General features: G+C 59.0%; 1 protein-coding gene across 2 annotated transcripts; it reads right to left on the reverse strand.

Moving 5' to 3' along the window:
• Window positions 1–5400: 5400 nt before the first annotated feature.
• Window positions 5401–11709, reverse strand: PLPBP (pyridoxal phosphate binding protein). 2 transcript variants are annotated; one of them, XM_064175542.1, is made up of 8 exons: window positions 11613–11709; window positions 11108–11215; window positions 10904–10939; window positions 9100–9175; window positions 8290–8424; window positions 7946–8088; window positions 7331–7429; window positions 5401–7041 (listed from the first exon to the last, which is right to left on the reverse strand). In XM_064175542.1, the coding sequence occupies exons 1-8, from the start codon at window positions 11706–11708 to the stop codon at window positions 6904–6906; spliced, it is 831 nt and encodes a 276-aa protein (XP_064031612.1). In that variant the 5' UTR covers window position 11709; the 3' UTR covers window positions 5401–6903. The 2 variants fall into 2 exon arrangements, with proteins under 2 accessions (XP_064031612.1, XP_064031613.1); XM_064175543.1 differs by lacking the exon at window positions 11613–11709 and adding an exon at window positions 11388–11586.
• Between the last annotated feature and the right edge of the window lie 515 nt (window positions 11710–12224).

A 12224-nucleotide genomic window follows, 5' to 3' on the forward strand; every position in this document is an offset into this window, starting at 1 on the left:
GCTGGAGCCTGCTTGGGAAACGGACGGGAGTTGCCCGAGAACAGGGCAGGAGCTGTGTGGTGTAGAGCACCGTCCCGGAGGGCGAGAAGTTCCAGCGCCACTCATCGCCGGTCTCCGGGCATCGCCAGGGAGAGCTGGAGCCTGAGTGGGAGAGACATGGAGTCCTGCAGGGTGCGGGGCTGGAGCTTGGAGTGGGTCTCGGAAGGCTGGAGCCTGTGGGAGAGAGGTGGTGTTGCACATGGATAGGAAACGGAGCTCTGCGAGGTCCCGCGGGGACAAGAGCGACAGCCCCCAGGGTCCAGAGCATCCTCCTGGAGGGTGAGAAGCTGCAGCCCCACCTGGTCCTGAGCTGGAGCTCCAGGGCAGAGGGCTGGAGCCCACACGGTCCAGAGCACACAGGGTCCGTATGGGCCATGCTGCAGCGTCTCGCTGTGACAAGCACAGAGGGCTGTGTCCAGGGTGGTGGCACAGACATGGCCCCAACTGTCCTCCTGCACTGGGTGGGGGCTCCTGGGAGCCCAGGCCGTGGAGGACCTCCCTGCACAAACTCACACAGCTCACCCATGGCCACGCTGCTCCGTCCCCTCCCAGCCTCCGCTCCGCAGCTGCCACTCTTCCCTCCTTGCCTCCCCTCTCTGCTTCACTGCTTTTCACACCAAGTTCAATATTTTCCTTCCCACCCTCCCCTGTCCCCTCTGCTTCTCCTGCTGCCCCCAGCACTTTCTTCCCCTAGGAACTTGGCTTTTCCAAGGCTCACTGCAGCTTCGAATCAAAAGGGATCAAAAGCAGGCAATGAAGTCTCCAGGACCCTGCGCCAGGGAAGGGAGGAAGAGGGTCATGGAAGGATGACAAGAGATGGCTCTGGGAATGTGGTTTCTCTCCAGGACCAACAGTTCCTGGAGGGGAAAAGAAATTGACTCCTTTCTGCAAACAAATACAACTTGCTGTGGTTAGGGGGGACGGGGGCAGCAGGAGGGGACACTCCTCAGCACACTCTCCCAAGCTGTTCCCACAGCAGTGCATCAGTCCTGCTGCTCAGCAGCTCCACAGCCCCTTCACCAGCAGCTGGCACATTTCCCCTGGGTTCTTACTGCTTCCAGCCAGGGGCACCTTCCCAAGGGCTCTTCCATGGCCCCTGGCCATGGGGTCAGTCACAGGACCTGGAGACCAGCATCACCTTCACAGCATCACAGCACCATGCAGGCTGGCAAAGCCCCTCAGGAGCACCAAGCCCAACCCAGAACCCTGCTCTGCAAGATTCACCTTAAACCACATTCCCAAGCACCACATCCAAACCACCCTGAAACACCCCCAAGTGACTCCAGCATCTCCCTGGGCAGCTCATTCCAGTCCCTGACCACTCTCTCCAGGAAAAAAACTTCCTCCTAATGTCCAATCTAAACCTCCCCAGCCTCATCCTGAGGCCATTCCCCCCTGTTCTGCCTGCAGTTCCCTGTGAGCAGAGCCCAGCAGCCTCTGCACAATGTCCCTTCAGGTAGCTGTAGGCAGCAATGAGGTCTGCCCTCAGCCTCCTCTTCCTCACACTAACCATCTCCATCTCTCTCAGTTGCTCCTCATCAGATTTATTCTCTAGGCCCTTCCCCAGCTTTGTTGCCCTCCTCTGGCCCTGCTCCAGCACCTCCACATCTCTCCTGTATTGCAGTGCCCAAACCTTCTTAGTGGGACCCCAACAATCAGCAGCATGCCCACAGCTTCCCCTCTCGTTTGTGTTTTGCTTTGCCTTCATTTCTTTTTTCCACTGAGCAAAATTTCCACTGCAGAAATTCCCCTCCCATGCTCAGAGCTGCAGGATGCTGGTCCCAGATCCTGCAGCTGAAGTTGGAAGAGCAACAGGAAACTGCTTGTGTCCAGTATCCGCTTGGAGATCCTGTGAGCATCTGCACAGCACAAAACCCCTCCCAGAACCCAAAGGGGAAAGCTGTGCCTGCTGCTTCCAACACAGCAGAAACCAAGAGGGGTCATCCCTCCTCCTCCTGGGGAAGATGAGCCTGCAGGCTGGAGCCTGCTGGCCTCCCCAGGTGTCCCCACCGAGGTGGAGAAGAGGCTGCTTCTCTGACAGCTGCTCTGGACCACAGGCACTCAGGGCACACCCAGCACAGCGCCAGCTGCAGAGGGGAGGCTCAGCCACCCCCTTTAGCTGGGTCAAGCCTTTGATTAGGAATCACAGAATGGTAGGGGTGGAAGGGACCTCCAGAGATCATTGGGCCCAAACCCTCCTGCCAAAGCAGTGCCACCCAGGAACACATCCAGGTGGGGTTTGAAAGTCTCCAGTAGGGCCCCACAGCCTCACTGGGCAGCCTGCTCCAGGGCTTCAGCACCCTCACAGTAAAGAAGTTTCTCCTGTTGGGGTGGAACTTCCTGGGTTCCTGTCTGTACCCTGGAACAGGAAATCTTTGTCTTCAAGACCCCCCAGTGCTTGCAGGGACCCTTCAGGGCACTGGGCAGCTCCACTCATCTCTGCCCATCAGGACAAGAAGTGGGAGCAAGACACAAGATTTTGGTGTCCCATCCCTGAGGGAATATCCCAACACCAAGGCTGGAGAGATCTTGGGCTTGCACCTGGCTGCAGGTGGCCCTGCTGCTCCAGGCCATCCCCACCCCCAGTTTATTCTGCAGTGTCTCAATGATCTGTTTCATTTCTACCCTGTGGGAAGAGCCTGAGAGCTCCTCACACTCTTGTTCCCACTGAGCACAGCTCCAACCTTGCTGTCCCTCTTCTTCCCCTTCCTTAGGGCTCCACATCTGGGCTAGAAGAAGCCCTGGGACACCCCATTAGGGCCAGGGATGGCACTTGGCACAGCTCTTTGGAGGATTGTTAGGCAGTGCTGGCAGCATCCAAGGGCAGTTGGAGCTCTGGAGTTGTCCCCATGACACCTTGAAGCAATCAAACCACTGTACAAGGGCTTCAGAATTTCAACTTCCTATAAAGTTACCTCTGAGAACAGTCAAAACCTTGTCCAAACTGGTAACAACTGGGAAATACTCAGCCCCAGCCCTGCCAGGAAGAGAGGAGCTCAAGCAACACTTCCCACATGCTTAGAGCCCAACAGAGTTCAGATTCTTTCAACTGCTTCCAAGTCCTCTCCATGCTCCCCCAGCCCCAGCCCCTCCTGATGCCTCCTGCCCTTGAAACTCCATCATCAGGGACATGCTGGTGCCGGTGCCAAACCCCTGCAACCCTCACTCCTGTTCAAAGGTAACTCCACTCCCGAGCCACTGCAGCACGGGGAAGGACAACAAGCACAGGGCTCTCTGAAATTCCTTTCACGGGGATCCAATAAAAACCTTGGCAGTTGCCTGCCTTCCTGCCGGAAACCTGATAGCCCAGAAATAAACACTTCCCACTCGGCTCTGCCTCGGGGCTCAGCTGCCCCGGCCACCGCTGGGCTCTCACCTGGCCACAGCACAGAACCACAGAGTCATGGAATTGCTTGGCTTGGAAAAGCCCCCCCAGATCATCGAGACCAACCAGCAACCCAACCCCACCATGGCCACTGAGCCTTGTCCCCAAGTGCCATGGCCACAGGTTTCTTGAAGGCCTCCAGGGATGGGCACTCCACCACCCCCCTGGGCAGCCTGTGCCAGGGTTTGACCAACCCTGCATCTGCAGCAGGAGCTGACCCCCAGCTCGTCTCCCTCATGCACATCAAGCACCCTGCACCCACCCGCAGAGTGCCAGGCACTGAATGCCACACACTGAGGAGGGGACACTTCCATGTCCCTCCATGCCACCTCCCTGCTCATCTGGTGGTGTGGCAAGGAGGCCAAGCCTGGCTCCAGACCCTTTGCCAACGTTTTGTATCACCTGATGGGAAATAAATCCCCTTGGCGGGGGGCAGGAGGGGAAGCGAAGGCAACCTCTCACCTAACGGGTAAGTGGAGCCCGCAGAGCTCAGAGACTTCCTGCAACAGGAACCACAGAAGGGTAGGGGCTGGGAGGGACCTCCAGAGAGCAGCACAGCCAAAGCAGGAGCGCTCAGGGCAGCTCAGGCAGAACACATCCAGACACAGGAGGCTCCACAACCTCCCTGGGCAACCTGTGCCAGTGGCTCCCCACCCTCACACCCAAGAATTTCTTCTCACTCTCCAGTCTCCATCTCCCCTTCTGCAGTCTCCATCTCCCCTTCTGCAGTCTCCATCTCCCCTTCTCCAGCTCAAAGCTGTTGTCCCTTGTCCTCTCTCTACAAGCCCTTGTGAAAAGTCCCTCCCCAGCTTTCTTGCAGGCTCCTTCAGGTACTGCAGTCCTGCTCCACAGCTGACACAGGTCTGGGAGGGCTCGGCCTGGCAAGCCTCCATGCAAGGGCCCGTGTGGAAACGCCACCTCGGGAGGCTGCTGGGCAAGCAGGGTCTGTGGCTTTGCCCCTGGAGGTGACAGCACCGCCGGCCAGCAGAGAAGGCGGCAAGTGACGGGGGAGGAGGAGTCTGGCCACAGCAGCAGCCTTCCTCTGCTGGGTGCATTCCTGCAAGGCAAATACTGACAGTGACACCGGCCCCAGGAGCAGGCAGTGGAGCTGCTGCCGCAGAAACCTGGCCAAGGGCTCCTCTGAGATGCAATCAGAGCTGGAGGAGCAGGGCCCAGGGTGCCTGGGCAGGGAGCAGTTCATTAAGAGCCCAGGGAGCCTTTCATCTCCTGCTCGCTGGCTCCACTCCAGTGACCAGCAGCTCCCATCTGCTGGGTGACCTCTGTGGAAGGAGTGGGAGGGCTGCAGCCTGCTCCCCCCAGGCAGGTGTGCAGCTCCACACCCTCCTGGCTGGGGCTGGAGGCCAGGGCCTCGAGGAACCACGGAGTGCTTTTGGTTGGAAGAGTCCTTTAAGATCATAAAGTCAAACACTGAGCCAGCAGCACCAAACCGTGTCCCTCAGCAGCACATCTCCACGGCTTCAAAATCCCTCCAGGGATGAAGACTCCAGCACTGCCCCGGGCAGCCTGGGCCAGGCTTTGACAAACTCTCAGGGCCGAGGCTTTCTGCAGGGCCTGCTGGGACAGGAGAGGGATGCCTGCATGCAGGAGCATCTGCGGCAAATGCGTGGTGCTGGAACTCTGGGAGGGGGGAGGTGGAAGAGGGACTCACTTCAGCCCTCCCATGGGGAACAGTTATTTGTGAGGCTTCCACCTGCCTGCCGGCAGTAGAGAAGTGGGTGAGGAGCAGTGCCCAGCCCTGGGGAGCAGTGCCACCCAGAGGGCTCCTCCAGCAACACCTCACACGATCCCACATCCCACCGACCCACCAGCTCCTTCTTCCCCCTCTCCTGATCAAAGAACGCTTCCCTTTGTCTCAGCTGCCTGTCAAACCACCCTCTGCCCTCCACCCCCGAGATCAGCCGAGCCCCAGGGCGCAGCAGCTGCAGGTCAGGGAAAGAGCTTCCACACTGCAAGGCTGGAACATAAAAATAACATCTTTAATAGCTGTAGAGTTGGCACAGATGGCATCAGAACTCACTGCTTCTTTTTGATGACTAGATTAGGAACCAGCACAGGGTGCAAAGGCTGAGGAGGGCTCAGCCTGCACCATGCTGCTAAACCAGGGAGCTACGAGAGGGTGGAGGCAGCGTCGACTCTGCTCGTTTACATTCAGCAGTTACAGTCAGAGAGTTAAACCAACAGCTAGGTTTGACCACACACACACAGAGATAAGCCTGGGAAGGATGTTTCTGCTGGCAATCGATGGCTCCTCCTCCCAGCAGCAGGCCAAAGCCCAAAGATGGAGTCTGAACACAAGAGAAGATCTGCAGGAGCCACCTGCTGGAGCTACTGCTTGGCCAAACTGCAGGCGACCTAACGCAGGAGCTTCTGCTCCTGCCTGCACGGGGTGGCTACTGCAGAGGGAGTCGTGTCCCTCCTGCAGAAGTGAAGGTTAGAGCAGCACTGAAGACACCAAGACACAACCCAGGAGCTCTGCCAGTGGTGACAGGTTTTGCTTTGAGGAGCCCAGAGACCATGGCTGGATAATGCTTTCTGAAGTACTTTCCCTGAAGGGCCTCCAGCAAACCTCCCTGCGGCCACGTGAGATGAGCAGTGTGACCCCATAGAGATGGAGATGGGATGGTGGAGGCACCAAACAGGTCAGTGACTTGCTCTGGAAAGCAAGAGCAAGCTGATGGTAGAGTAGGAACCTCACTGAAAAGCCCCTTTCTGACCCAGAAAGCACAACCCCAAGAGCGATGAAGGCAGGGTGGAAAACAATGCCCCCGAAACACTCCACAGCTGGGGGGGGGGAGGACGTTGAAGGGATCCCAGAAGAGCTGAGGAACCATCAGGGAAAGTGAGCAGTGCCAGCCTGAAGAGGACAAACACAAACTTCAGCCCCAAGGACACTGCCACACTCAGGATCTGCATCCAAACATCGCAGCAGGAGCTCATCACGGCGGCCACCATCCTCCTCCTCCATCCTTGTGTGCTGTGTCACAGCACGTCTCTGTCACAGCTTCTGGCATCCCTCAGCAGAGCACAGGTGCAAGATTTATTTGAGGAACACTGATGGCAGGATTCTACCTTGTTTAATGAACAATTTAGTCCTCAGTGGAACCATCACCACTGCTGCAGCCACATCTTCCTCATCAGCAACTCCAGCCTGGCTGAGCCTTGGTTTGTTCAACCTCTTTCCCCCAGCATCACTTCCTCAGTGGCCCTGCAGGAGCCCAGATGCCATAACCAGACATCTTCTTATCATTTGGTGGCTAGAAAGGTCCCCAGCTCCTCTGGAAGCTCCCAGCTCCTGTGGGTACTCTATCATCACACTGCATGATGAGGCCTTTCTGGCCTCCTCGGAGGAATTCCCTCTCCCCATCACCGCGGGGAGCTGACATGGAGGGAGGTGAGAATGCATAGTGAGGTCTCCCATCAGCTGTCCTCCAGCAAGGCTGTTGATTTTTTGCCTCCACCTAATGACCCTGCACTGTCAAGGTCTCTGTTTCACCTTTAGTTTCCACAGGGGACTTCCCACCGACTGCCTTGTTGGAGTAATCTCTCTCTCCAAAGATGGTGCTTCCAATCCTGACGTTGGTGGATCCCACTTCTATCTAGAGGAGACAGCAAAGCAGAGCTCAGGGCAGGGCTGCCACCCACACCTGCCAGCACAGCCCACTCATCCCGGCACGAGGGATGCTTCCCCATGTCACTTGTCATCTGTAGCCACTGGGAGGGGTCTCAGGGGCTCTACCCCGGGGCCAGAGCTGTTATCCATGGACTGATGTCTCTATCCAAAGGGAGGCCTCAGAGGCCTGTTTGGATATCACCTGGATGTGGGTGGTGCTGGGTGCTGGCAGCTTTGTTGCCTGAGGAGGGGTGGCAGGAGGCAAGCAGACTTACTGCGTGCTGGAAGTCTGTGGACATGCCCATGCTCAGCTCCACCTTCTCGAGGGGCAGATTGAGCTTCTCACACACCTCCTGTCGCAGAGACAGCAGCATCTAGAAGGCAGGACAAAGGAGGGGATCACAGACTTGCCAGCCATGCCAGCACAGGCTCAGGGCTTCTCAGATCATCATTTCTGCCTTGCCTCCATCACGCAGAACGTGCAGTTCCCACACTTCCCACTGAAGCACTGTGACAGTGCCTGCAGACTTCCCATCACAGCCTCCCTCGCAGCCAACAGGCACCTACAGCTCCACATACCTCCTGCAGACATCCAATTATCCCAGCAGCCTGACAGAGGAGGAGCACAGACCTCATTCCTGCCTGACAGCCTCACACACACTGCACACAGGAAGCCAGGCTGAAACCTCAGCTGGATGCAGGAGCAGAAGGCCCAGGACAGTCATTGCTGCACAAGGGTGTCCCTGCCAACATGCTGCCTACAGCTCCAGAGAGCCACACACACAGAGGCACCTTGCTGGCTGCCTTAGCAAACACTTCAGAGCTTTGCCCTGCTGACAACCTGGGGTTGGGACAGCCAACAGCTGACATTTGCTTCTAGAGACTCTCACCTGGAAGTCAGGATTTGGCCCCTTGCTGAGGTCGTGCCCGACGCTGCCGATGGTCATCAGCCCCACGAACTCCAGGCTGGGGCACTTGGTGAGGACATGCTCCACAGCAGCTGTGGTGTCTCCAGGAGCAAGCCCATGCTTACCTGGCAAGAGGCAGAGACATCTGTGCCAGGCTCTGGCCAGAGGCCTGCCCCCTCCCTGCACCCAGGCAGCAGCCAACAGCTGATCAAGTTCCCTTCCAACTTAAGAGGAGCGCTCTGAGAGCTCACACCAGCCCAGCCCATGCAGGTTGCTCTGTCAGGTCGGCAGGACAAAGCTGCACACCCTCAGAAAAAGCCACTTACTGTCCTCTCCACTCGTGTTTACTTGCACCATGACCTTCAGCTTCTGAGGGCAGCCTTTCTTCTGCCATGAGCTGTTGACTCTGTCTGCCAGCTTCACTGAATCCACCGTTTCCAGCATGAACAGGTTAGGGACAGCTGGGGAGGGAACACAGCCTGAGGGCAGGCTCACCCAGAGCACCCTGCCCAGCCCTGGTGCCCCCAACACCAAAAGGACATGGAACTGTTGGAGGAGGTACAGAGGAGGTCACAAAGATGCTCAGGGGGCTGGAGAATCTCTCTTAGGGGGGCAGGCTGAGTGAGCTTGGGCTGTTCAGCCTGGAGAAGAAAAGGCTCCAGGGAGACCTCAGAGCAGTCTCCCAGTACCTGAAGGGGCTCCAGGAGAGCTGGGGAAGGACTTCTGCTAAGGGCTGGGAGTGCCAGGGTGAGGGACAGTGGCTTTGAACTGGGAGAGAGGAGAAGAATACAAGTAAGTTATTGAGAGTGAGGGTGGGCAGGCACTGGCACAGGCTGCCCAAGGAGGCTGTGGCTGCCCCCTCCCTGGAGGTGTTCAAGGCCAGGCTGGATGAGGCCTTGAGCAACCTGAGCTGGTGGGAGATTGGAACTAGCAGGGTGGCTGGAACTGGATGATCTTTAAGGTCCCTTCCAACCCAAACCATTCTACAGTGACAATCCTGCTGGCACAGGAACGTTCTGGCACAGGAATGTCTGTGGCTCTCAGGGGCAGGCTCCAGTGAGTTAATGTTCACAGGCTGTTACTTGAACTCTGAGGACCATTGCCCACGAGGTCACTGGAGATACCACAGTGATTACCAATCAACTTGTTGACATTATTCTTCTGCAGATGGCCAATAAAATGCCACTTAATCTCAGGACAGGAGGACAGGATCTGAAAGCAGAGAGCAACAGCAGGGTTTGAATGACTCCTTCCTCCTCCTCTAAGCAGTATGAAGGTCTTAGTTTGTCCACAAACAAAACACCAGACACCCAAATCAGCTGAAGGACACAGCTCAGGCAGTGCTTGTGGTGTGTACTGAGACTGCTTCACAGGCTGGAGAGGAGCAGGGCTGTGCCTGCAGAGCTTTACACCGTGGGGTGATTCTCCCCCTCTGCTCCACTCTGGTGAGACCTCACCTGGGGCACTGTGCCCAGTTCTGGAGCCTCTGATAGAGGAAAGATCAGGACATGCTGGAAGGTGTCCAGAGAAGGCCACGAGGGTGAGCAGAGGGCTGGAGCTGCTCTGCTGTGGAGACAGACTGAGGGAGTTGGGGCTGTGCAGTCTGGAGAAGGGAAGGCTCCAAGGAGACCTTATTGTGGCCTTCCAAGATCTGCAGGGGGCTACGGGAAAGCTGGGAAGGGACTTTTTATGATGTCAGGTAGTGATAGGACTTGGGGGGATGGAGCAAAATCAGAAGTGGGTAGATTCAGACTGGATGTTAGGATAAAGTTGTTCAGCAGGAGGGTGCTGAGGCAGTGGCAGGGATTGCCCAGGGAGAGGGTGGAAGCCTCATCCCTGAAGGTGTTTCAGGCCAGGCTGGCTGAGGCTCTGGACAGCCTGCTCTGGTGTGAGGTGTCCCTGCCCATGGCAGGGGTTGGAGCTGGGTGATCATAAAATCAACCAGGTTGGAAGAGTCCTCCAAGCTCATCCAGTCCAACCTAGCACCCAGCCCTGGCCAATCAACCAGACCATGGCACTAAGTGCCCCAGACAGTCTTCTCTTGAACACCTCCAGGGATGGGCACTCCACCACCTCCCCTGGCAGCCCATTCCAATGCCAATCACTCTCTCTGACAACAACTTCCTCCTAACATCCAGTCTAGACCTGCCCTGGCACAGCTTCAGGCTGTGTCCCCTTCTTCTGGCCCTGGCTGCCTGGCAGCAGAGCCCAACCCCACCTGGCTACAGCCTCCCTGCAGGTAGTTGTAGGCAGCAATGAGCTCTGTCCTGAGCCTCCTCTGCTGCAGGCTGCACCCCCCCAGCTCCCTCAGCCTCTCCTCATAGGGTTTGTGCTCCAGGCCCCTCACCAGCTTTGTTGCCCTTCTTTGGATATCTCCCAGCACCTCAACATCTCTCTTGAACTGAGGGGCCCAGAACTGGACACAGCACTCAAGGTGTGGCCTGAGCAGTGCTGAGCACAGGGCAGAAGAACCTCCCTTGTCCTGCTGCCCACACTGCTCCTGATGCAGCCCAGGATGCCATTGGCTCTCTTGGACACCCTGAGCTCCCTTCCAGCCCTGACACTTCTGTGACTCTGTGAGTGGGGAAGGCAAAGTTCTTTTGCCTGAACAGCCACAAAATGCTTTTTCCCCACGTTCAGTGTTACTGACTTTTCTTCTTCCTTTTCCTGACTGCACCTCTCCTGCAGCAGCAGCAAGCACAAAAGGTGAAGCATTGTTCAGGCAGATTCTTTATGACTAAGACACACAGAATCTTCTGGAGCCAGAGAGGCAAGGAGGAGGAACTGGGCAGGGGCAGAGGAGCTAAGAATAAGCTCACAGTCTGTCTGAGCAGGCAAGGCTCAAAGGGTCTCCACCACCAAATCCCTAACAAAAGCCAGGCTTTTGCCAAGCAGCTCTCGGGACACAGCTGCACAAGGATCACAGAACTGTGCACTTACCCTGGAGTCTGATGCCTTTTCTAGCAGCTCCTGAACCTAGGAGAATCCAAGACAACCTCTAGTTAAAACCACACCAAATATGCCCACGCTGCTCTGTCTCGCATGTTCCTGCGGCCAAGGTGTGTCTCAGGGCCTCGGTGCCCTCCTCAAGCCCCCCTCCCCGTGCCCGTGCCCAGGGCAGCCCGCAGGGCCCGGCCGACTCACGTAGTTCTCGCCGAAGCTGCGCTGCCCGTGCCGGTAGGCGTCCAGCACCATCTCCGCCGGCTTCGTCTTGCTGACGGCCACCAGCCGCGGCTGCACGGCCGGGAGCCCCTGCGGAAGCACCCAGGGTCAGGAGGGAAGCCCAGCGGTGGCTCCGAGCTGCCCCCCCGCGTCCAGAAGCCCCCAGCCAGGCCTCCCGGCCCCAGCGCAGGGCCCCCCACAGCCCGGGGCTGCCGCCACGCCGACGCCGGGGGTATCCCTGTGCGGAGAAGGGGAAGCCTACCGCTAAGAGCCGCGGCGGGGTCCCGTCTCCGCCGCGGGGGAGCACGGACAGCCCTAAGGCCGAGCCCGCCGCGGCGATGGGCGCTGTGCCCGCGGTGTCCTAGCAGCTGCCCTCTCGGTGCGGGGCCCGTCCCTGCGCTGCCGGGGGGCCCGCCGCCACAGCGAGCCGGCTCACCCGGCCGGGTCAAAGCCTCCCAGCCGCGCTGCCGGCCCCCTCCGCCCTCACCTGCGGCCTCCGCGCCGCCGCCTGCTGCACTCGCTCGGTGACCGCCCGCAGCGCCGGGCCCAGCCCGTCCCCGGCCGCCATGGCCGCCCGCCGCATCCCCGCCCGGCGCCGCCCCCCGCCCCGCCCCCCCGCAGGCCAATCGGATCGCAGCGCAGCGCACCGCTGGCCAATGGCAGCCGGGGGCGGGGCCAGCGCCATGCTGGGAAGGTCGCTGCGCGCCGCGGCGGGGCCGAGGCTCGGCGCTGGCCTCGCTGCTCCGTCCCTGCCCTGCTCCGTCCCTGCCCTGCCCTGCCCTGCCCCTGCCCTGCCCCTGCCCTGCCCCTGCCGCCCGGCGCCAGGCTCGGCAGGCTCCCGAGGGGCAGCCGGGGGCTGCCGCAGGCGCAGGTGCCCCCTCCCGCTGCTGTACCTTCCACGGGGTTTAGCCAAGACTGATGACAAACGCTGGGGGGAACGGGACCGAGCTGCTGCCCCCTCCTGCCCGGTTACCTGCCCGGGCCGCGGCCGGGAGGGAGGCACAGCCCCGGGGCTGCTCGGAGGGGTGGCGAGGGCGGCTGGGGGTCCCTGCTGCAATGAACGAGCGCAGTGTCAGCACCGCTAACAGTGCCCCAAGCA

The sequence above is a fragment of the Pogoniulus pusillus genome, chromosome 42 (genome assembly GCF_015220805.1).
Source record: "Pogoniulus pusillus isolate bPogPus1 chromosome 42, bPogPus1.pri, whole genome shotgun sequence".
NCBI lineage: Eukaryota > Metazoa > Chordata > Aves > Piciformes > Lybiidae > Pogoniulus > Pogoniulus pusillus.